The sequence below is a fragment of the Equus caballus genome, chromosome 22 (genome assembly GCF_041296265.1).
Source record: "Equus caballus isolate H_3958 breed thoroughbred chromosome 22, TB-T2T, whole genome shotgun sequence".
Taxonomy (NCBI): Eukaryota; Metazoa; Chordata; class Mammalia; order Perissodactyla; family Equidae; genus Equus; species Equus caballus.
The window spans coordinates 38,437,706-38,460,704 of NC_091705.1; the positions used below are offsets into that span (position 1 = coordinate 38,437,706).

Below are 22,999 nucleotides of genomic sequence, written 5' to 3' on the forward strand. Positions count from 1 at the left end.
AATTATGGCAAAGTGTTCTTTCTGTTGCTTTTTATAACTTAGTCTAATTTGTGTGTGTGTGAGGAAGATTGGCGCTGATCTTCCTCTTTTTGCTTGAGGCAAGATTGTCGCTGAGTTAACGTCTGTGCCCGTCTTCCTCTATTTTGTATGTGGGACACCGCCACAGTGTGGGCTTGATAAGTGGTGCTAGGTCTGTGCCCGGGAATCAAACTTGTGAAACCCAGGCCACCGAAGTGGAGTGTGCAAACTTAACCACTATGCCAGTGGGCCTGCCCCAGTCTAATTTTTTTTATTGCTAAAGAAACTTCGTAGGCTATTTATTGCCTATTTTCTAAACCAAGACCAAAAAACGTGGTATAAAAGGCATTTGTGAAATGAGTTCTGCTGTGATGAACTTTGTTGTGTACTCTGGAGGTTTTTTCATGGAAATATTGAATCAGACTTTAAAAATTGTGTTATGTTGAGAAGAAAGTAAACTAGCCAGGATCTCAACTTAGGGAAAGAGTTTTGTTTTGTTTGATTTAGTATTTCACCAAGGCAAATAGCTGTTTTTAAACAGTTGACTTGAAACTAGAAGTGATTGAAAACTTTTAAATACAGAGTTGAAACTCACTTTGTGCTTAAGGTTAAGATAGTCCTAAGGGCCTGTACTTGTTTTCTGGTTTTTTTTTTTAAGATTTTATTTTTCCTTTTTCTCTGCCAAGCCCCCTGGTACATAGTGGTATATTTTTAGTTGTGGGTCCTTCTAGTTGTGGCACGTGGGATTCTGCCTCAGCATGGCTTGAGGAGCGGTGCCATGTCCGCGCCCAGGATTCGAACCAGCGAAACCCTGGGCCGCCGAAGTGGAGCTCGCAAACTTAACCACTCGGCCATGGGGCTGGCCCCGCTAAGGACCTGTATTTGTATACAAAATGTCTTCCTTACAGTTGGGAAGAGCAAGTAGTAAACATGGAAGGAATTGTGTTCCATATCAAAGCAGTTAGTAGATCGGTGGTTCTCAAATTATCAGACTGAAATAAAATGAGGAAATAAAGGAAAATATAATATGAAGTTTTATTTCCTTTTTTGTTTTCATAAAAGTATATTTACTTAAAGGACAGATCTTTATGCTGATCTTGCCCGTCGCACTCTTTTTGGTATTGAAATGACTTTTATGAAATAATGGTGATTATAGGTGTTAGGTTGTTTGTTGTTTTAATGTCTTTTGGCAAAATAAAAAGTTGGCATCACTAGATTGGTCCCTGTCACTCACTTTTCAAAGTTGATGGTGAAGTACAATTCTTGGGATGCCATCACATTAGAGCAAGTGAGCCTGTGTCACAGCTGTGTGAATTATCTATTACCTGACCTTTTGGGTAGTATTTGCTGCTCTAAGTAATGATTAAGAGTAAATGAAGTCGTCATTTGTTGGGAAAGAACACTTTGCTGTAAAACATGGCAATTCTGCATATTCTTCTGCATACTCAGCTGTAGAAGTCTGATTTGTCCTATCTTTTGAGGGCTTATCTGAAATGTCAGTTCTCTTTGCAGCTGCTGATGAGGAGGCCTTTGAAGATAACTCTGAGGAGTACATAAGAAGAGATTTGGAAGGATCTGGTATGTGTTTTGGTTTTTTACTGTTAGTCTCTCAGCAAGCCGATTTTAAGGCTGCTCTCTTCCTAGTAAATATGGGAGGAGGGGAGTTAGAATGAGTGTGTCATTTCAGCTGGCTTTCACGGGAGGACTATTTTCCTTCTTGAACTTCTACAGCCTGAAAAGCAGCTCTTATATGAGCTATGTCAGAGCGTCAAAAGTTGAATCATTTGTCTTCTTTTTTTTAGGTACTTACTAGTGTTTATGATACTAGTATGTCCTTTTTAGTTTCTTTCTGATTTTGTGTTTCTTGTGAAAAAAATGTTCTTTTTATTGTTTATGTGCTGACAGCAAACAGATGGCAGTTTGTTTACTTATAAACTCGGTCACTTGTTTGGTGGTTGTTTCTTTCTCCCATGATATGTTTCCCTTTGATTTTATAGATATTGATACTAGACGCAGGGCTGCTTGTGATCTAGTACGAGGATTATGCAAGTTTTTTGAGGGACCCGTGACAGGAATCTTCTCTGGTTATGTTAATTCCATGCTGCAGGAATATGCAAAAAATCCATCTGTCAACTGGAAACACAAAGATGCGGCCATTTACCTGGTGACATCTTTGGCATCAAAAGCCCAAACACAGAAGGTGAATCTTTTCACTATAGTTTTGTTTCTAAAAGAAACTTGTTGGTATCCACAGAAGTTAAAAAGAAGTAATTTATTTCCGATGAGACAGCCTACTCTGCTAGATAACCTGTTCTGATAAGAATTCATATAGTCTCCAAAGATGACTTTATGTCGATGGATTAAGCACCTAAATTTCTCATGGAACGAAACTGGCAGATGCCACACTTTTTCCCTCAGCTGAGACTCAGTGTATAAAATGTTCTGAACTTAAATTTAGCTGTTCTTTAATTTGGGGAAGTTTCTTTATGGTCTATTAAAATAGTCTTGTTTTATATTTAAGCAGTTGGTGTTTTGAAGTGTTCCTCTCCACCTGCTTTTCTAAAGTTACCTAAATTTCCGATGTGGTAGATATATATAGGAATTTCATGTTATTTTACCCTGTTCCAAATTTGTTTTTCAGCATGGAATTACACAAGCAAATGAACTTGTAAACCTGACTGAGTTCTTTGTGAGTCACATTCTCCCTGATTTAAAATCAGCTAATGGTGAGTTTTATTAAATTTTTTGATACAACGTAGTATACCCACAAGTTTTATTTGCATTGTTATTTTATACTACAAAATAAATAACATTATGGCAAAAGTCATAATAGGCCTCTATCTCATCATGATCCTCAAGAAATTGGCTCCTCTCCTTGTTGAAGTTATTTCTTTTATTGAATAAATTCTCACATGGCTTCTCCAGATGTTGCCCAGGTAAAATTGACTTTCTATAAAGAAAAAGTTGCTTGTTTATAAGGAAAGCAGGAACAAGTAAGGCTGAATTGTAACTCAGCTTTGTTATCCTGGTATATAGTCTAGGAATTACATTTTGGTTTTCTTTTCCTTCTCATTTGAAAAATGAACTCTTTAAAATTGGAGTAAATTAAAGTACCTGAATGATAAATATTAAGGATAATTTCCCATGTTTATGAAAGTAGGGGTGTGTGTGTGTATCCATCCCCCTTTTTAAACTTTTTGTATGGAAAATTTAAGTACATTAAAAAGGAGAATATTATCATGAACTTCATGTTACTGTCATCCAGTTTCAAGAATTTTTTTTTTATTGAGTTATTGATAGGTTACAATCTTGTGAAATTTCACTTGTACATTAATGTTTCTCAGTCATGTTGTAGGTGCACCACTTCACCCTTTGTGCCCACCCCCCACCCCACCTTTCCCCTGGTATCCCCTAAACTGTTCTTAGTCCATAATTTTAAATTCCTCATATGAGTGGAGTCATACACATATTATCCTTCTCTCGCTGGCTTATTTCACTTAACGTAATTCTCTCAAGGTCCATCCATGTTATTGCAAATGGAATGATTTTGTTCTGTTTTGCAGCTGAGTAGTATTCCATTGTATATATGTACCACATCTTCTTCATCCATTCGTCTGTTGCTGGACACTTAGGTTGCTTCCACGTCTTGGCTATTGTAAACAGTGCTGCAGTAAACGTTGGGGTGCATAGGACTTTTGGGATTGCTGACTTCAAGCTCTTTGGATAAATACCCAGTAGTGGGATGGCTGGATCGTATGGTAGTTCTATTTTTAATTTTTTGAGGAATCTCCATACTGTTTTCCATAGTGGCTGCACCAGTTTGCATTCCCACCAGCAGTGTATGAGGGTTCCTTTTTCTCCGCAACCTCTCCAACATTTGTTGCTATTAGTTTTAGATATTTTTGTCATTCTAACAGGTGTAAGGTGATATCTTAGTGTAGTTTTGATTTGCATTTCCCTGATGATCAGCGATGATGAGCATCTTTTCATGTGCCTATTGGCCATCAGTATATCTTCTTTGGAGAAATGTCTGTTCATGTCTCCAGCCCATTTTTTGATTGGGTTGTTTGATGTTTTTTTGTTGAGTTGCGAGAGTTCTTTATATATTATGGATATTAAGCCTTTGTCAGATATATGACTTGCAAATATTTTTTCCCAGTTAGTGGGTTGTTTTTTTGTTTCAATCCTGTTTTCATTTGCCTTGAAGAAGCTCTTTAATCTGATGAGGTCCCATTTGTTTATTCTTTCTATTGTTTCCCTTCTCTGAGAAGGCATGGTGTCCGAAAAGATCCTTTTAATACTGATGTCAAAGAGTGGACTGCCTGCGTTTTCTTCCAGAAGCCTCATGGTTTCAGGTCTCACCTTTAGGTCTTTGATCCATTTTGAGTTTATTTTGGTGAATGGTGAAAAAGAATGGTCAATTTTCATTCTTTTACATGTGGCCTTCCAGTTTTCCCAGCACCATTTGTTGAAAAGACTTTCTTTTCTCCATTGTAGGCCCTCAGCTCCTTTGTCAAAGATAAGCTGTCCATAGATGTGTGTTTTATTTCTGGGCTTTCAATTCTGTTCCATTGATCTGTGCACCTGTTTTTGTACCAGTACCATGCTGTTTGGATTACTGTAGCTTTGTAGTATATTTTGAAGTCAGGGATTGTGATGCCTCCCGTTTTGTTCTTTTTTCTCAGGATTGCTTTAGAAATTCGGGGTCTTTTGTTGCCCCATATGAATTTTAGGATTCTTTGTTTTAATTCTGTAAAGAATGTCATTGGGATTCTGATTGGGATGGTGTTGAATCTGTAGATTGCTTTAGGTAGAACGGACATTTTAACTATGTTTATTCTTCCAATCCATGTACATGGAATGTCTTTCCATCTCCTTATGTCGTCATCCAATTCTCTCAGAAAGGCCTTGTAATTTTCATTATATAGGTCCTTCACTTCCTTAGTTAAATTTACCCCAAGGTATTTTATTCTTTTTGTTGCGATTGTGAATGGTATTGTGTTCTTGAGTTCTTTTTCTGTTGGTTCATTACTGGAGTATAGAAATGCTACTGATTTATGCAAATTGATTTTATACCCTGCAACTTTGCTGTAGTTGTTGATTACTTCTAAGAGTTTTCCAATGGATTCTTTGGGGTTTTCTATATATAAGATCATGTCGTCTGCAAACAGCGAGAGTTTCACTTCTTCCCTCCCTATTTGGATTCCTTTTATTCCTTTTTCTTGCCTGATTGCTCTGGCCAGGACCTCCAGTACTATGTTAAATAAGAGTGGTGATAGAGGGCATCCTTGTTTCGTTCCTGTTTTCAGGGGGATGGCGTTCAGTTTTTGCCCATTGAGTATGATGTTGGCTATGGGTTTGTCGTATATGGCCTTTATTATGTTGAGGTAGTTTCCTTCTATGCCCATTTTGTTCAGAGTTTTTATCATAAATGGCTGTTGGATCTTGTCAAATGCCTTCTCTGCATCTATTGAGATGATCATGTGGTTTTCATTCCTCAGTTTGTTGATGTGGTGTATCACGTTGATTGATTTGCAGATGTTGAACCATCCCTGTGTCCCTGGTATGAATCCCACCTGATCATGATGTATGATTCTTTTGATGAATTGCTGAATTCAGGTTGCCAAAATTTTGTTTAGAATTTATGCATCTATATTCATCAGTGGTATTGGCCTGTAGTTCTCTTTTTTCGTGGTGTCCTTGTCAGGTTTTGGTATCAGCGTGATGTTGGCCTCATAGAACGTGTTAGGAAGTGTTCCATCTTCCCTAATTTTTTGGAATAGCTTGAAAAGGATAGGTATTAAATCCTCTCTGAAAGTTTGGTAGAATTCCCCAGGAAAGCCATCTGGTCCTGGGGTTTTATTCTTTGGGATGTTTTTGATTGCTGTTTCAATCTCTTTCCTTGTGATTGGTCTGTTCAAATTGTCTGCCTCTTCTTGAGTGAGCTTTGGGAGATTGTAGGAGTCCAAGAATTTATCCGTTTCCTCTAGGTTATCCATTCTGTTGGCATATAGTTTTTTGTAGTATTCTCTTATAATCTGTTGTATTTCTGCAGAGTCTGTTGTTATTTCTCCTCGCTCATTTCTGATTTTGTTTATTTGAGCTTTCTCCCTTTTTTTCTTTGTAAGTCTGGCTAGTGATTTGTCAATTTTATTTATCTTCTCAAAAAACCAGCTCTTTGTCTCATTGATCCTTTCTACTGCCTTTTTCGTTTCAGTAGTATTTATTCCTGCTCTGATTTTTATTATTTCTCTCCTTCTGCTGACTTTGGGCTTCATTTGTTCTTTTTTCTCTAGTTCAGTTAGGTGTGCTTTAAGGTTGCTTATTTGGGCTTTTTCTTGTTTGTTAAGATGTGCCTGTATTGCGATGAATTTTCCTCTTAATACAGCTTTTGCTGTATCCCATATGAGTTGGTATGGTATGCTGTCATTTTCATTTGTTTCCAGGTATTTTTTTACTTCTTCTTTAATTCCTTCAATGATCCATTGCTTGTTCAGTAGTGTGTTGTTTAGTCTCCACATCTTTGTGCCTTTCTCAGCTTTTTTCTTGTAATTAATTTCTAGCCTTATAGCACTATGATCTGAGAAGATGCTTGTTATTATGTCAATTTTTTTAAATTTGTAGAGGCTTGCCTTGTTTCCCAACATATGGTCTATCCTAGAGAATGTTCCATGTGCACTTGAGAAGAATGTGTATTCAGCTCCTTCAGGGTGGAGTGATCTATATATGTCTATTAAGTCCAATTGTTTTAGTTTTTCATTCAGCTCCACTATTTCCTTGTTGATTTTCTGTCTGGATGATCTGTCCATTGATGTGAGTGGGGTGTTGAGGTCCCCTACTGTTATTGTGTTGTTTTTAACATCTTCCTTTAGGTCTGTTAATAGTTGCTTTATGAATCTTGGTGCTCCTGTGTTGGGTGCATAGATATTTATAAGCGTTATTTCTTCTTGATGAAGTGTCCCTTTGATCATTATATATTGTCCCTCTGTCTCTCTCTTTACCTGTCTTATTTTGAAATCCACTTGGTCTGATATGAGAATTGCAACAGCTGCCTTTTTTTCCTTGTTATTTGCTTGCAGTATTGTCCTCCACCCCTTCACCCTGAGTCTGTGTTTGTCCTTGGGGCTGAGGTGTGTTTCCTGGAGGCAACAAATTGTTGGATCGTGTTCTTTAATCCATTTTGCCACTCTGTGTCTTTTTATTGGAGAGTTCAATCCGTTCACATTGAGAGTGATTATTGATGCATGTGGACTTAGTGCTGTTAATCTGTTGCTCATTATCTTGTTTTCCTGCGTTTCTTTTCCTGTTTGCTTTAGACTACCCATTTAATACTGCAATTTCTTATGCTGGGTTTCTTAGATTTTTCCTTATTTATGATTTGTGACTCTGTTCTGTACTTTATTTTAGTGTCTGCCTTGAAGTTTGTATTTAGAATCTCGTGTATAATATAGTCTGTTCTCTGGTGGTCTCTTACTTACTTGACCAGTACTGATTTAGACCCTTTGCTCTTCCCCTCCTAAATAATTATTTTCATTTTTTATTCCAACTCGTCTTATTAATTGGTAGTTAGAGTGCTAAGATTGTCCTTGTTTTGGTAGTTTCCTTACCTTTACCCTAATGCTGTAGTTGAATATTTGCTATCCTGTTCTGGTTCTATCCATCGGTCTCCATAGTCTGTGGATTGTGTCCCCTTTTTCCCTTTTTTCTTTTTTCAGGTATGAGAGCCTTGAGGACTTCTTGTAATGGCGGGCTTTTAGTTACAAATTCCCTTAACTTTTGTTTGTCTGGAAAAGATTTAATTTCTCCCTCATATCTGAAGGAAATTCTTGCTGGATAGAGTATTCTTGGCTGAAGACTTTTATCCTTTAAAGCTTTGAATATGTCACTCCTCTCTCTCCTAGCTTGTAGGGTTTCTGTAGAGAAATCCGCTGACAGTCTGATAGGGGCTCCTTTATAGGTTATTCTCTTTTTTTTTCTTATCTTTCCTTTTTGCCAACTTTACTACTATGTGCCGTGGGGTAGCTCTTTTTACATTGACAAATCTAGGAGATCTAAAACCCTCCTCTACACACATTTCTCCGTCGATCCCTAGATTTGGGAAGTTCTCTTCAATACTTTCGTTAAGCACACTTTCTGCTCCATTTTCCTTTTCCATATTCTCGGGAATTCCTATGATCCTTATGTTCTTACTCCTCATTGAATCCATTATCTCTCTGAGATTTTCCTCATTTTTTTTAATCCTTAGTTCTCTTTCTTCCTCTGTCTGGTGCCATTCAGCCTGTCTATCTTCGATTATGCTAATTTTCTCCTCTATGTTGTCTACTCTGGCATTCAGGGAATCCGTATTCTGTTTTATCTGGTCCATTGTGTTTTTCATCTCAAGTAATTCTGTTTGATTCTTCTTTATGATTTCAGTCTCTTTTGTGAAGTAACTCCAGAACTCAGCTTGTTTATCTTTCTCTCTACCTCATTGAGTTTTTTGATTATAGCTGCTGTGAACTCATTATCACTTAGTTTACCTAATTCCAAGTCCTCAGGACTTAATTCTGTGTTTTTATTGTTTTCCTTCTGGTCTGGGGCTTTTATAAATTGCTGGATGGTAGAGGAGCGGTTTTTTCTCATGGTGGTAGAATTCAGTTGCAGTTACAGCCTGTCGCCACTAGATGGGCATCGAGAGCTGCATGTTATGGGCTCTCCGCCTTCGGGCAAGATGGCTGCGCCCACTGGCTTTGCTGTGGGGGAGGAGCTGTTACTCTCACGCGCTGGTCTGGGTTCAGATCAGTTCTGTTCTCTGGTCTCCCAAGGCCCTTGGTTTATGGGGTCCCCGCGGATGGAAGCTTTCCCCCCGTCGCGTGGCCCCTCCCCCGCTCCTTCCCGACCCACGCCGCAGTGATCGCAGACTCTAGGGGAGGGAGCGATGTTCTCCTACCGTTCCGGCGCCTCCGAGGGTGTAAGCAAGGTTATGATCTCCGCCTTCTTGGTATTGTAGGTCTCTAACAAGCTGGCATTATGTTTATTCTCTGAAATTCAGTTCTTCCAATCTTTTGTTGTATTTTGGAGGGGAGAGAATCCCGGGTCAGCTCACCCTGCCATTTTGCTCCGCCCCCTCCAGTTTCAAGAATTTTTAACCATTGCCCAGTATTCTACTCCTTTCAGTAAATTATTTTCCCACCACTAGAGCAATTTGAAGGAAATCCCAGCCAGAGAGACGCTGTTGATTCAGAATAGCTTCAGGTGGGGAGAAGACGATATAGTCATTAGTTCATGGTCCAAATCATTTTTATTCAGTTGTATAAGTAATACATGTTTGTGATGAAATGTAAAGGTAAGGGAAAAAAATAAAATTACTTATAATCTTAGCAGAATTAGTAGCTACATAGTAGATGATTTTATAGTTAAGTAAGCTTCAATTGCGTGACATTTTGGTTACCAAAACGATGTTTTAAAAATCTGATAATGTTATCACCAGTTTGGGAGTAACAGTCCTTAGCACTTAAATAACTGTGACTTTTTATTTTTTTAATAGTGAATGAATTTCCTGTTCTTAAAGCTGATGGTATCAAATACATTATGATTTTTAGGAATCAAGTAAGTAGCTTTTCATTTATGTTACATGCCATTAAATCTCTTAAGAGTTTTATTGTATACCAGTGTCTCTTCCCTTTTACTGTGTGGTCATAGTTGACATCCACATCTAATAAAATTAACAATAACTCCTTAAGAATGTATAATTCGAGACCATGTTTAGTTTTCCTCAGTTGTTTCAAAGACTTTTCATTTTATCTTGTTCCTCTATTCCCTGTTTCAAAATTGGTAAATCTGGGGAGCCTAATTAGATTTTGCTCCCTTGGGCGGGGGCAAGAATTTGTCACAGATATGCTTTGTTTCATTTCATTAGGACATACTCAATGTCTGGTTGTCCACTGTTAGTTATGATGTTAAGGGTGATCAGTGGATTCAGGTGAAGAAGAATTTTCCATCATTGACATATTTTTTAATTGAGATACACTTAATAAAACCTTGACCACTTTAGAATATACACATAAGTGGTTTTTAGTGTACTCTTTCTTTTGTGCAACCACCACTGCCTCTTACATGATTTAATTACCAGTTTTTATGGGAAAAACAGGATAAATGTTTGTACAGTTTTTCCATGAATCAGTTTTCACAGTAATGAGTTAGGGCCTTACCAACCTCCAAAGATGACAAATGAGAGTTTTTTTGACACTCTGGTTGTTCAGTCTTTGGCCAGTAGGCTCCTGTGTCTTCTTGACATAAACTTTTAGTAGCCTTTAATAGCTTCCCTTTCATACATGGCAAAATATTCCAAGTTGATGGTGTACATTTCATACCCTGGACCTGAGTTAGCCATCTTTTGAAGGTAGGAAATGTTATTTAAAGACCATAATCTTGGTTCTAGGGTTATTACTAATGAGTTCTAGGCTTTTTCACATTGGTTCTAGGCTTTTTCACAGGAGAGAGCCAGGAAATAAATAACAATACCAATATTATTACTAAGGTAATACTGCTAAAAGCAGTTTCATTTCCTTCTTTGTGGTTTTTATATCCTTAGAATATTATATTAAGTGTGTATAGTCAAAAAACACTATATTTAGTGGCCAACCCCGTGGCCAGGTGGTTAGGTTTGCACGCTCTGCTTCAGTGGTCTGAGTTTTCGCTGGTTCGGAACCTGGGTGCAGACGTGGCACCATTCGTCAGGCCATGATGAGGCGGCGTCCCACACAGCACAACCAGCGGCACTCACAACTAGAATATACAACTATGTCCTGGGGGGCTTTGGGGAGAAGAAGAAAAAAAAAATTAATTAATTAGAAAAATTTTAAAAATTTAAAAGAAGATTGGCAACAGTTGTTAGCTCGGGTGCCAATCTTTTAAAAAATATTTTTCAAAAATATTTTTAAAAATACTATATTTAAAGCAACTTGAAATTATTCTTTAGGCATTTTTGACAGTAGGTAAACAATTAGGTTCATTGGTTTGTGGGTTTTGTTTTGTTTTTGTTTTGGGTGGGCACAAGAAAGTTTAGTTTACCAAAGTCAAACAATAAAAGGGAAGGTAAATTCAGAAAGGTCTAGCTTTCATCCCTGAGCCCTCCCTCTCCCTAAAGGTAAGCATGTTTTATCAAGTTTTGGTTTATGTTTCCATTATTTCTTTTTGAAAATATAACCTAATACCTATCCTATGTATAGTTACATTTCCCCTCCTTCTACACAGAAGAGAATATACTAAACACACTGTTTTTCACTGAATAAATCCTGGATGTCATTCTATAGTAGTAGATTTTCCTCCCCTTTTTTTTCAAATAGTGTGGTACTCCATTGGGTGGCTGGCTCTCCCATGGTTTTCTCATCCAGTCTCCCCACAGAAAGATATTCTTGGTGTTTTCTATCTTTTGCTATTTTAAATAATACTTTTAATAGCCTTGTGTATACGTCACTTACTGTTTTAGCCATTGTAACTTTGAGATCGATTCCTAGTAGGAGTGCCAAATTTAGAGGGTAAACATATGTATAATTTTGCTAAATGTTGCCAAATTCCCCTCCATAGGGGTTGTATCATGTTGCATTTCTTTAAAAATTGAATGAGAGTGCCTGTTTCCCCAGTATAGTATTTTGTAATTTTGCCAGTCTATAGATGTGAAATGGTATCTTACTGCAGTTTTAATTTGCATTTCTCTTATTTTGAGTTCAACTGGACATTTTCCATTTAAAGGGCCATTTTAATTTCTTTTCTGTGAACTATCTATTCGTAGTTTCTTGCCCATATTTCTATCTGATTGTTGGTCTTTTTTTTTTTTTTTTTTTGAAAGATTTTATTTTTCGTTTTTCTCCCAAAGCCCCCCGGTACATAGTTTGTATTTTTAGTTGTAGGTCCTTCTAGTTGTGGCATGTGGGATGCCACCTCAGCATGGCTTGACGAGTTGTGCCATGTCTGTGCCCAGGATTTGAACCGGCAAAACCCTGGGCTGCTGAAGCACAGCGCGGGAACTCAATCTCCCAGCCACGGGGCTGGCCCCTGGTCTTTTCTTAATTTTTAGGAAACATGTAGTTTTTGTCTGATTCTTTTTTTTTTAATGACAGAAGACAAATTATTTATTTCATTCAACTCTCCAGTGCAGCATGCTTTCAGCCTGAAAAGCCTTGACCTAGCTTTATATGTTAGACATGATCTGTTTTCTTCATTCCACAGGACCCAAAGCTAAAAGGTAGTCCAACAAATACACAGAGACTCTGGGTCAACCCTCTCAAGTCAGTGACTCAGTCTTTTAGTCACTACCCTTTCTTTGTTAAAGCTCTTCACAACAGTTCCCCAAACATGTTCAAAGTCAAACGAAATAGTCTTAAAACTTTTCATTGTTTGATTCATATATTTTCCAAATAGTTTGGACTCTGAATAAGAATTTGTGGATTCTGAAGTATTTAAATTAATTTTAAAACCATAAATTCCCCTTTATAAAACTACATCATTTCCAGTTTTGATCCATCACATCCATGCTCCAGCCCATCAGTAGTCCTCTGGATCAGAGAAGGGAAAATGGACCATGCCTGGGGGTGCTCTTTATGCAGGAGCACTCTATTTCTTCAGTTGGGAAGACACTGGGCAATTTTAAACCATGGACTCCACCATTCAGTTATCTGTTACTGTCCAAAGTTCTCAACAGAGAAATTTAATAACTGCCCCCCTTCAAAAGGACAGATAGATTCAGTCAGTTCCACCTACTTCAGGGCAGAATACCATTTTGACAGTTACCTGTGGTGGAGAAAGTAGGAGTGTAGCTAACATTTACTAAGTATTTACTATTTGCCAAGTACAATGTTAATGCCTGGGATGTAATCTCACCTCATCTGACTTACAGATATTCAACTATTGGACCTCAGCAAAGAGAATAAAGAGAAACTTCACCAGCTCATGCTTGTCAATGAACAGACTCTCCCAGATGGGAGACCCAGTTCCTGCATATTTCTCTCTCTCTTTTTTTAAATTAAGATATAAGTGACATAGAACAGTTTCACGTGTATTACACAATGACTCAATATTTGTATATATTGTGAAATGATCACCACAGTAAGTCTGGTTAACACCCATCACCATGCATAGTTACAAAATTTTTTTCTTATGATGAGAACTTTGAGGATCTACTCTCAGCAACTTTCAGATATGTTATACAGTATTAACTATAGCTACCATGCTGTACATTACATCTCTATGACTTACTCATTTTATAACTGGAAGTTTGACCTTTTTGATGTCCTTTGCCCATTTTGCCTACTCCCCACCTCCCACTTCTGGCAACCACCAATCTGTTCTCTGTATCATTGAGCTCAGTTTTTGTTTTGTTTTAGATTCCACATATAAGTGAGAGAAGTTAGTAGTTGTCTTTCTCTGACTTATTTCATTTAGCATAATGCCCTCAAGGTCCATCCATGTTGTTGCAAATGGCAAGATTTCCTTTTTTATGGCTGAATAATATTCCACTGTGTGTGTGGAATACCACATACCACATCTTCTTTATCCATTCATCTGTCATTGGACACTTAGGTTGTTTCCGTGTCTTGGCTGTTGTTAATACTGCTATGACCATGGGGGTGCAGATATCTTTTCCAGTTAGTCTTTTTGTTTCCTTTGGGTAAATACCCAGAAGTGGAATTGCTGGGTCATATGGTATTCCTATCTTTGATTTTTTGAGGAACCTCCATACTGTTTTCCATAGTGGCTGCACAAATTTACATTTCCACCAACAGTGCACAAAGGTTCCCTTTTCTCCACATCCTTGCCAACACTTAGTTCTTATGTTTTTAATGACAGCCATTGTAACAGGTGTGAGGGGATATCTCATTGTGGTTTTGAATTATATTTCCCTGATTATTAGTGATGACATTACTTATCCTGAGATTAGTGTGACAGGCACCTTTTCATGTTGGCCATCTGTATGTCTTTGGAAAACTGTCTATTCAGCTCCTCTGCCCATTTTTTAATCATATTGTTTGTTTTCTTGCTGTTGAGTTATATGATCCTTCTGATTCTTAACACTTTAAGTCACTTGAATTTTATTGAGACAAAAAACAAAACATGCAAGGTCATCTTATTCCTCTGACGTCTTTACCACATTACAGTGCCGCCATCTTGCAAATTATTTTAAACATGCAAGAAGCAAGAATAATACAGTGATACTCATATAACTACCACAAATCTTAACTCTAGGCCATAATTGCTTAAACGTACACATACAATGGAGGCACCCAGGGTGCTCTCTCCCCATTCCCTTTCTATTCTCTTTCTCCCCAGAGGTAATTACTCTAATGAATTCTATGTGTTTTATACCCATGCAAGTGTATGTTTGTGGTTTTACTACATATTTGTTTCCATAAAAATTCCACAGTATTCTGCAGGCTTAAAATTTTTATTTTTATAAATAGCATTCTATAGCTGTTGGTCACACTTTTTGTGTGTGTGCTTAACATTGTTTTTGAGAGTTAATCACTTTAGTAGATGTGTTATGGTTCATTTTTAATAGCTATATAGTATCCCATCACAAAAACATGCCACAGTTTATTTCCTGTGGATGATTCTTTAATTTTTTGATTTATAACTTTTATGTGTCTTTGGCAGGTGTTTACCAAGGTTACATGCAACCTTGCAAAGCTGTTCTATTTTAAAGACTAAGGAATATTCTAAATTTTTAGAGGTTTTTATTGAATATTAGTATTCTTATTTTTGCCCCCACCCTTTTAGAAGAGAAAATGAGGCACAAAGAGTTTGAATGACTGTCCCAAGAAATACATGCTAGTGAAAAGTATAGTTTTTTTCCCCCCCCAAAGATTGGCACCTGAGCCAGCATCTGTAACTTTCTTCTTCTTCTTCTTTTCCCCAAAGCCCCCCAGTACATAGTTGTATATTTTAGTTGTGGGTCCTTCTAGTGTGGCGTGTGGCATGCCGCCTAAGCATGGCCTGATGAGCGGTGCCATGTCTGCTCCTGGGATCTGAACCGGTGAAACTGTGGGCTACCAAAGCAGAGCGCAGGAACTGAACTTAACCACTTGGCCATGGGGCTGGCCCCAAAAGTATAGTTCTTAAGATTAATGAAATCTTAGTCTGCTTCTCCATGATGTTATTATTTTATGGTGGGTTCATTTATCTGAAAGATTTTACCCTAATCATAATTTTATGCTCAGAGAAAGAGAATTGGAAAAGTCAATGTCAATTGAACCGTGATGTGGTGGTAGAAATTTTGATTTCTGAACCATATCATCTCCAATTGTAACAGCTGAAAAAACATACTTTTTAGAATCAGCAAGTTCTTCTTTTTCAGTTTTCATTACTGAAAGATAGCATCAAGTTAGAGCTTATATCTTATTGTATTTTTCAGGTACCAAAAGAGCATCTTTTAGTCTCTATTCCTCTCTTAATTAATCATCTTCAAGCTGAAAGTATAGTTGTTCATACTTACGCAGCACATGCTCTTGAGAGGCTGTTCACCATGAGAGGGCCTAACAACGCCACTCTGTAAGTATTTGATCCTAAGTGATTTATGCTCCAGCTTGGGGTGGGGACTGATCTATATTAGAGAGATCTCTGAAAGTATTTGTAATATCATTAGTAGTTAGAAAAATAAATGTGTACCTTTTGCCCATTTATGCTATGTCTCATTCCAAAAGAATTTGAGGCAGCATGCCGAAATACATTGTGACAATAAAGTTAAATAGAGGAAATTGGAGCAAAGGAAAATAACTGGAGTGAGATTAATAAATAGAAATGTGTGTCAGAGGATCCTGTATAGTAGTTAAAGAAACTCTTGAATTTTATGTTTAGAGTCTCCTAGCAACCAAGGCAAAGAGGGAAAGTTGGTAAGTTAAAATTTTCACAATGCCCATGAGATTAAGATTAAAACAGTTACTCAGAAGGCATCTCAGTAGTGGGCCCTCATTAAGGAAATACTGTTTTGTAGCAGTATTCTTAGCAACATCATGCAACAGTTATTTTCACCTGGCTGTTTTTGTAATCTTACCCAATGCTGAGATATGACACAGCTGAGAGAAAGTAATTCCCTAGGGTCCAAGAGTGTGGCTCTTCTGGCCTGATCCGAGGATAAAGTGCGGGACGGGGGGTGGTCTGCGTGTCTCTCAGGCCGTTCTTCAACAGTTATTTCTTGAAACTGAGCTCAGGGTAAGAGATGGAAAACAGTTGTAGGTTCGTTCTTCTTCAAGTACAGACACTCAGTGGCCAATTAAGGCTTAAAAGGACACATCCTTTGAAGTGAGTCAAGCCCGTACCTGTCTTCAGTCCCAGAACTGATGCAGAAAAACGGTTCCGAATCTGCTGCACCTCCAGGAACGGTAGATGACTGAGGGCTCTGAGAGGTCGAGGTCTGTTCTTGATGGTGACAGACATGAACCTTCACAGCTGTAGGTGATGTTGGCTTTGCCTGGTCTTTGGTTTGTTTAATTGTGTTTGGTTCCAGATGTACCTTTTTAGGAACTTAACATGAACGCGTATAAAAATTTATTTTCCCTGAGATGTCTGCTGATTGTCAGTGGTGGGAGATGGCTCACTTTCATGCTAAGACGTGTGATTTAGGAGTTGCCAAGGGTATTCCAAAGTGACCACCTCAAGAGTTGGTAGTGACTGAAAGCTGTTTTTTCATCTATAGCTTTACAGCTGCAGAAATCGCACCATTTGTTGAGATTCTGCTGACAAACCTTTTCAAAGCTCTCACACTTCCTGGCTCTTCAGAAAATGAATATATTATGAAAGGTAGGCCGCTTCCTTGGTGTTCAGACTATAAGTATCTAATCTCAGTTTACAAGGGTAAGCACTCTGAGTTGTACTTCAGGTTACGTAGTTTATGAACCAAATACTGTTTGTCAAGAATGAGGTAGGTTCAGATGTTTTAAAATGAGAAATATTGTTTTGTTTAGTATTCATGGTGTTTTCAGAAAAAGAATTTTACCCTAACTTGATATAGAACTCCTCTTATTAAAGAAACGGTAGCACTTCTTTTTCCTTCCCTAGATTGGATTTCTTAAGGGCAAAGATCAGATGAGACCACACTTATTGCTGGCCTGTAATGCTGTGTCTTGTGAACCCTGGGGGCACTTGACAGACCACACAGACCCTGCCTTCAGAGACGTACTGCCAGGGACACAGAAGCTGTAGCCATCTGCCAGGCTGTATACATTAGGAGAGTGTCTTGGTGACAGCTCTGACTTCAGGGACAATCTTAATCTTCTTTGCTGTTGCATTCCAAGAGCCTAGCACAGTGACTGACTGGTAGGAAATGCTTTTCAAAGAAATGATCCCTGATGCCTCTGGCCTGGGTCAGGACCCCTGGGGTGTCTGTGTGTGTGTACATGTGTTTATATCTGTGTGTAAGTGTGTATTGGTGTGTATTTATGTGTGTTCTCAGCATTAGACTTCTCCCAACAGTGATGTGTAATTAGTTATTTCATGTCCATTTCTACGAGGCAGCTAACTGGTCCGTGGTGGTGGTTGCTGCGTTCCTAGGGTACGCAGGAGTGCCCAGTGTGTGCTCCCTTCTCAAGAAATACTGCTGTATGAGTGAGTGAAAGGATTCTGTGCCAGCCCAGAGGTGGGGCACTGATCCATCCTCTAACTCTCTGAGCCCAGCTCAGGGAAGGACTCTCTAGGAAGTGATGTCTGAGCTGAGGGGAGGGATAGGTAGTAGTTAGCTAGGTGGAGGGAGAGTGTTTGGCACAGGTAGGGGAACCATCATTGTAAAGTTTAGGAGGCGCGAGGGAGGATAACTCTCCCCTGTGCCTGGCGGGTAATAGGTGCTCTGCTTAGTAAACATCTATTCTGTTTGTGCAAAAACAGCCTTCATGCATTTTTAGCTTCATGTTTTATTTATCTCCCATGCCAGATGTTTTTAGGCATCTGTTAATGAGCAGTAGTTTTGAAATATGGATCCTCCATAACTTTATATGTATTTTGGATTTTTCTTCGGCTCCTGACCTCTCTTTGGGGGGCAGGTGGCCCTCTCTTTCAGTTTCCAGTAGGCTACAATCCTGTTGTTAATAGACTAGGGCTAAACATTTCCTGCCACTGATTTCTAAGTGAAATTGAAACTAGTAGTCCCTTCTGCCTCCTGCTCCCCCATGTTAGTCCACCACTTCTTCCTCCTCCTTGTCTGCCTCTTTAGTCACTTTATTATTTTTTATTCTCTTTTTTAATTCCTTAAGCCTTAGGCATTCTGGAAATGCTCAATATTTCCCAGCTAAATTTTCTTGCCAATCCCCAGGCTAATTTTAAAAGAAAGGGGAATTTAAATTATTTCTAGATGTAGGGAGCTATCTGGGGATTGCTTAAGGGCCTTAAAATTTTGGTTGATGAATCAGTGGGCTTTTTCCCCCAATCACTGTTTTGTTCTGAAATTTAACTATTTGTTTTTCTATTTTACAGCTATCATGAGAAGTTTTTCCCTCCTCCAAGAAGCCATAATCCCCTACATCCCTACTCTCATCACTCAGCTCACACAGAAGCTGTTAGCTGTTAGTAAGGTAACAGCCAGTTTTCACCGTGAACTTGTTTTGTAACTTATGCTCCAAGCTGTCTGAGCCTCAGAGCTCCCTGGCAGTAGGTCAGACTTGGGAAAAGGTCTGTGAATTCTTCCTGACGAACAGTTAACATACGTTTCTGAAAATGTGGGCATGACGTTCGATTGGACACGTAGCAGCACTCACTTTTAAGTGTAGGCACCAAAACTTTAAAACACTTTATTCTTCTTAAAAAAGTAACAGGTTCCTGAGAAACTACAGATGATCTGAAATTATCTTAGAGGGAGGAGAGCAGGCTTTGCACCAAATTGACACAAAAGAGGCTGTTCAGACTTCTATAAAATGAAGATTAACTGTTCTTCCTTATTCTTATTTCCCAAAAATAAAGTTCACTCCTTCTTTAATCAATAATTTTACAAGTATTTTGATTCACACTTAAGTACTAAGTTTTAGAAAATAAATCAGCTTAAGGCTGACAAAATTCCTTTTTAGATGTTTATTCCTAATTAGTCGATGAAAGGAGATAAATTCAAAGGAAGCTTTAGAGGGACTTTGGAGAAATGACCATTTTTCCACTGAGTTCTGGATAAGGGTCTTGGACTCCTTTGGGCTGCGGGGGATTGAAAGAGAAGAGAAGCAGGTCCCACCCCACTGCCCTGTGTATACAGACCTCATAAGCTGAGTTCCTCAGCTTTCCGTGATAGCGTTCAAGAAGGATTTTGTTGGAAAGAAAATAAGGTTCTGTTGCTTACAATGGAAATTGAAGACCACTGCATGAAGGATTGTCGCTCTGGAGACATAGGCATTGGGGCCTCCAGAGGTTAAAGTTTGCCTGAGGTCCCACACAAGGCTGGTGAGAACCAGGACTTGGGTCCCCACTCCTTTCTTCCATCACTGCTTACGGTGACGGCTCCAGGAGAGCACGCAAGTTTAAGACAAGGTTCTCTATAGCCCTGGGGGCTGAGCTTTGTGTCGTTACCTCCCTGTGACTCACATATTTTCTCACAGTAGATTTTGCCCATTAAAAAAAATTCCAAACAAACAGGCATTAGTATTTTCTGAATTTTAAAGTTAATATAAAAGTTTAACATGCGTAGGCTTTTTGGTATTATTAGTGTTTTTTCTTAATACTGATTTAAAAAAAGATGGAATGTCTTAATGTTTTAGAAAGGTTAGATGTGTTTTATGTCAGATAATATTTAATATAGTCACTTGGCTTATTAGAGTAATAAGCTTTTTTTAAAATTTCAGAACCCAAGCAAACCTCACTTTAATCACTACATGTTTGAAGCAATATGTTTATCCATAAGAATAACTTGCAAAGCTAACCCTGCTGCTGTTGTGAATTTTGAGGAGGCTTTGTTTCTGGTGTTTACTGAAATTTTACAAAATGATGTACAGGGTAAGTTAAAGGAAGTTATTTTTTTCTAATTGAATAAAATTATTAAAGTGGTTATAAAGTACAGCCTGCTTAAAAGATATGTGCCTTTTGTGTCAGAACCATTAATTCTGAAGCTGACAGCTCTGTTTTCACTTTTATCAACAGAATTTATTCCGTATGTCTTTCAAGTGATGTCTTTGCTTCTGGAAACACACAAAAACGATATCCCGTCTTCCTATATGGCCTTATTTCCGCATCTCCTTCAGCCAGTGCTTTGGGAAAGAACAGGCAACATCCCTGCCCTCGTGAGGCTTCTGCAGGCGTTCCTGGAGCGGGGCTCGAACACGATAGCGAGCGCTGCCGCGGACAAAATTGTGAGTCAGGTTTATTTTGATGTAACTCATCTTCCTAAGGTACTGAGAGAAACTAGGGATGGCAGGTTTGTAAAAATTCTTTATTTAAAGTAAATTTAATAAAAAGGGAAGTAATTAGTATAAAGTGTTAATGTATATTTTATTAGAATTAGGTATCCTTTAGTTCTTTATCTCCATGGTGGAAAATAAAAATGTAAGAGCCAAATAGGTAACTTTAAGAACATAACTTTTGGGGCTTATTGTGGTGGAATTTTTTTCTCTACACTTCAGATGTAACAACTTAAAGAGAAAGTGCTAGTTAGATTATTACAGCACGCACCTTCTTCCAAGATATATCACCTGTTTAACTTTTGGAACAACTAATCTTTGCCTCTTTAACTGATTATTATTTGATCTGATTTGTTGTAGCCTGGGTTATTAGGTGTCTTCCAGAAGCTGATTGCATCCAAAGCCAATGACCACCAAGGTTTTTATCTTCTCAACAGTATAATTGAGCACATGCCTCCGTGAGTATGAATCTAACCTCCCCGTGCGTGTGATCAGAGGCCCTGTCAGGCGCTCACAGGGCGCTGCGTTTACGCTTTGCTCGTTCCTGCAGGGAGTCCGTCGACCAGTACAGGAAGCAGATCTTCATCCTCCTCTTCCAGAGGCTCCAGAGCTCCAGAACAACGAAGTTCCTCAAGAGTAAGTCAAGTCCCACGGACACGATGAAGGGAGGCAGCTGAGGCCCTTAGACTTCACGGTTACATACAAACCTTTTATCGGTTATAAACTTTATGTATAAAATATTTTAAGATGTATGTATTCTCAAAACACCAAAGCATTCTCAAGTATACTGTGTTCCAAAGGTTAGTTTCTAAGTTTAGATATCAAAACATTTTTAGTAGAAATAATATAAGGAAATATCAGAAAGAGACTGCATGTCAAGACTTTATGTCTGTACTAAAAAGGCAGAAATTCTCTATGTTAAATGGTATTTAAAAGGCAAGTATTGATGCCAGCGTTAGTCACTGCGCTGTAAGGAGTGTGACTGTTTCACTTGACTGACGTCACGGAATCGCTTGTGTATGCAGAGTCCTCTGTATTGAAATTCTGCATCTCCTTTCCACAGGTTTCTTAGTCTTTATTAATTTGTATTGCATAAAATACGGGGCACTGGCACTACAAGAAATATTTGATGGTATACAACCAAAGTAAGTTTGTTTTTATTACATTTTATTTTTAAAAGCAAAAACTGTGACCCTCTTTTAAGTGCAAACCAGTATCTCTGTTTTATAGATGATTTCATAGTTCCTGGTACAGTGTTAGTATCTTTGTGGTTTTCAAAATACTCTCGGAGTGTTGCATTGTAAAGAAGAAAGTCCCTGCAGACATGTTCCTGATTCCCAAAGCGACTCCCTGCTCCGGCGTTCTCCACAGCCGTGTTCTGTGTTCCGTTAGAGGGTCAGTGTTGTCTCCAGGAGCCTGCCTTTGTTCAGGCCAACAGTATGAGTTTTCAAATGAGAAAAGTTTGGACCAATAAAACTTTGCTTTTGACTTAGTTTATATACAGAGATTGTAGTTAGGTGGCATTCCCCATGCAGCAGGGACAGGAAGGATATAGAGGAATAATGGAGAGCAGCTCTTGAGAGAAAAAACTCAAGTTAAATCCCTCTATCTGTATCATATCAAAAAAATTCCAGATTGACTGAAATGTAAAAAATGAATTAACTTGAAAAGTAGTACCAGAAAATAAGCTTCCCAGCAATAGAGGATTTTGAAGAAGTCAGCAATGTCCCATAGTGCTAGTGGGTGCCTAAATTGGCATCTTTCTATAGAGCAAAAAATACGCACTTTTTATCCAGAGCATTAAAATGTTCATATTCTTTGAATACCCACTATTTCCACTTCAAAGAATTTATTTTATTAATAAAAGTGTAAACTAAGAATTTTGCAACATTTAGAATCATGAAAAACTACTTCTAGGATGTTTCATGAACATAGAATGATTGGCCAAATCATTTTTTTAATATACCCATTAACATTTACATACACATAGGTATGTAAGCATAGAAAGTTGGGAAGTTTCTAATTCAAAAATGTTAAAACTAGTTATTGTTGGATTGTGGGATGATGGTGATTCTTTTTTATTCTTGTTCTTGCTTATCTCTGTTTTCTAATTTTTCAATGATTTCTTGAGTAATTTTTTAAAAAAACACACAAGACTAAAAAATGGCTAAGATTCTACTTGAGCATAGGCTTAAGCAGTGTTACAAAAGATGGTGACAGTTGGCCTCAGGGTGGAGGTTTAATGTCGTCTTGTCATTTCTAGGTCTCTTCATTCAGATGACCAAAAACAGCAGCTTTCTTATTTTGTGTTTTATTATATTCATAAGGAGTCACTGAATATAAATAACATCTAAGCATTTTACTCTTTAATTATAGTGGTAGTTTAATTTAATATTGAGTAAATTTATTTTGCTTTGATTCATAGAATGTTTGGAATGGTTTTGGAAAAAATCATTATTCCTGAAATTCAGAAAGTATCCGGATATGTAGAGAAAAAGATTTGTGCAGTTGGCATAACCAAATTATTAACAGAATGTCCCCCAATGATGGACACGGAGTATACCAAGCTATGGTAAGTACTCCATTCTAAAATTTTGGGAAATTACAGCTTCCTTCCCTTTTGACTGCAAAATTAACCAAGCTTA

General features: G+C 38.1%; 1 protein-coding gene across 5 annotated transcripts in view; it reads left to right on the top strand.

Moving 5' to 3' along the window:
* CSE1L (chromosome segregation 1 like) overlaps positions 1-22,999 on the top strand; it is a 45,437-nt gene that overhangs the window by 20,374 nt on the left and 2,064 nt on the right. For all 5 annotated transcript variants that reach the window (XM_001503546.7, XM_070246889.1, XM_023626700.2 and 2 more), the window contains 13 exons: positions 1,531-1,596; positions 2,016-2,218; positions 2,660-2,744; positions 9,545-9,606; positions 15,407-15,543; positions 16,688-16,791; positions 18,457-18,554; positions 19,803-19,953; positions 20,098-20,306; positions 20,715-20,812; positions 20,905-20,990; positions 21,418-21,499; positions 22,780-22,926. In XM_001503546.7, coding sequence (XP_001503596.2) covers positions 1,531-1,596; positions 2,016-2,218; positions 2,660-2,744; positions 9,545-9,606; positions 15,407-15,543; positions 16,688-16,791; positions 18,457-18,554; positions 19,803-19,953; positions 20,098-20,306; positions 20,715-20,812; positions 20,905-20,990; positions 21,418-21,499; positions 22,780-22,926 — 1,528 coding nt within the window. The remainder of the gene's footprint in view (positions 1-1,530; positions 1,597-2,015; positions 2,219-2,659; positions 2,745-9,544; positions 9,607-15,406; positions 15,544-16,687; positions 16,792-18,456; positions 18,555-19,802; positions 19,954-20,097; positions 20,307-20,714; positions 20,813-20,904; positions 20,991-21,417; positions 21,500-22,779; positions 22,927-22,999) is intronic.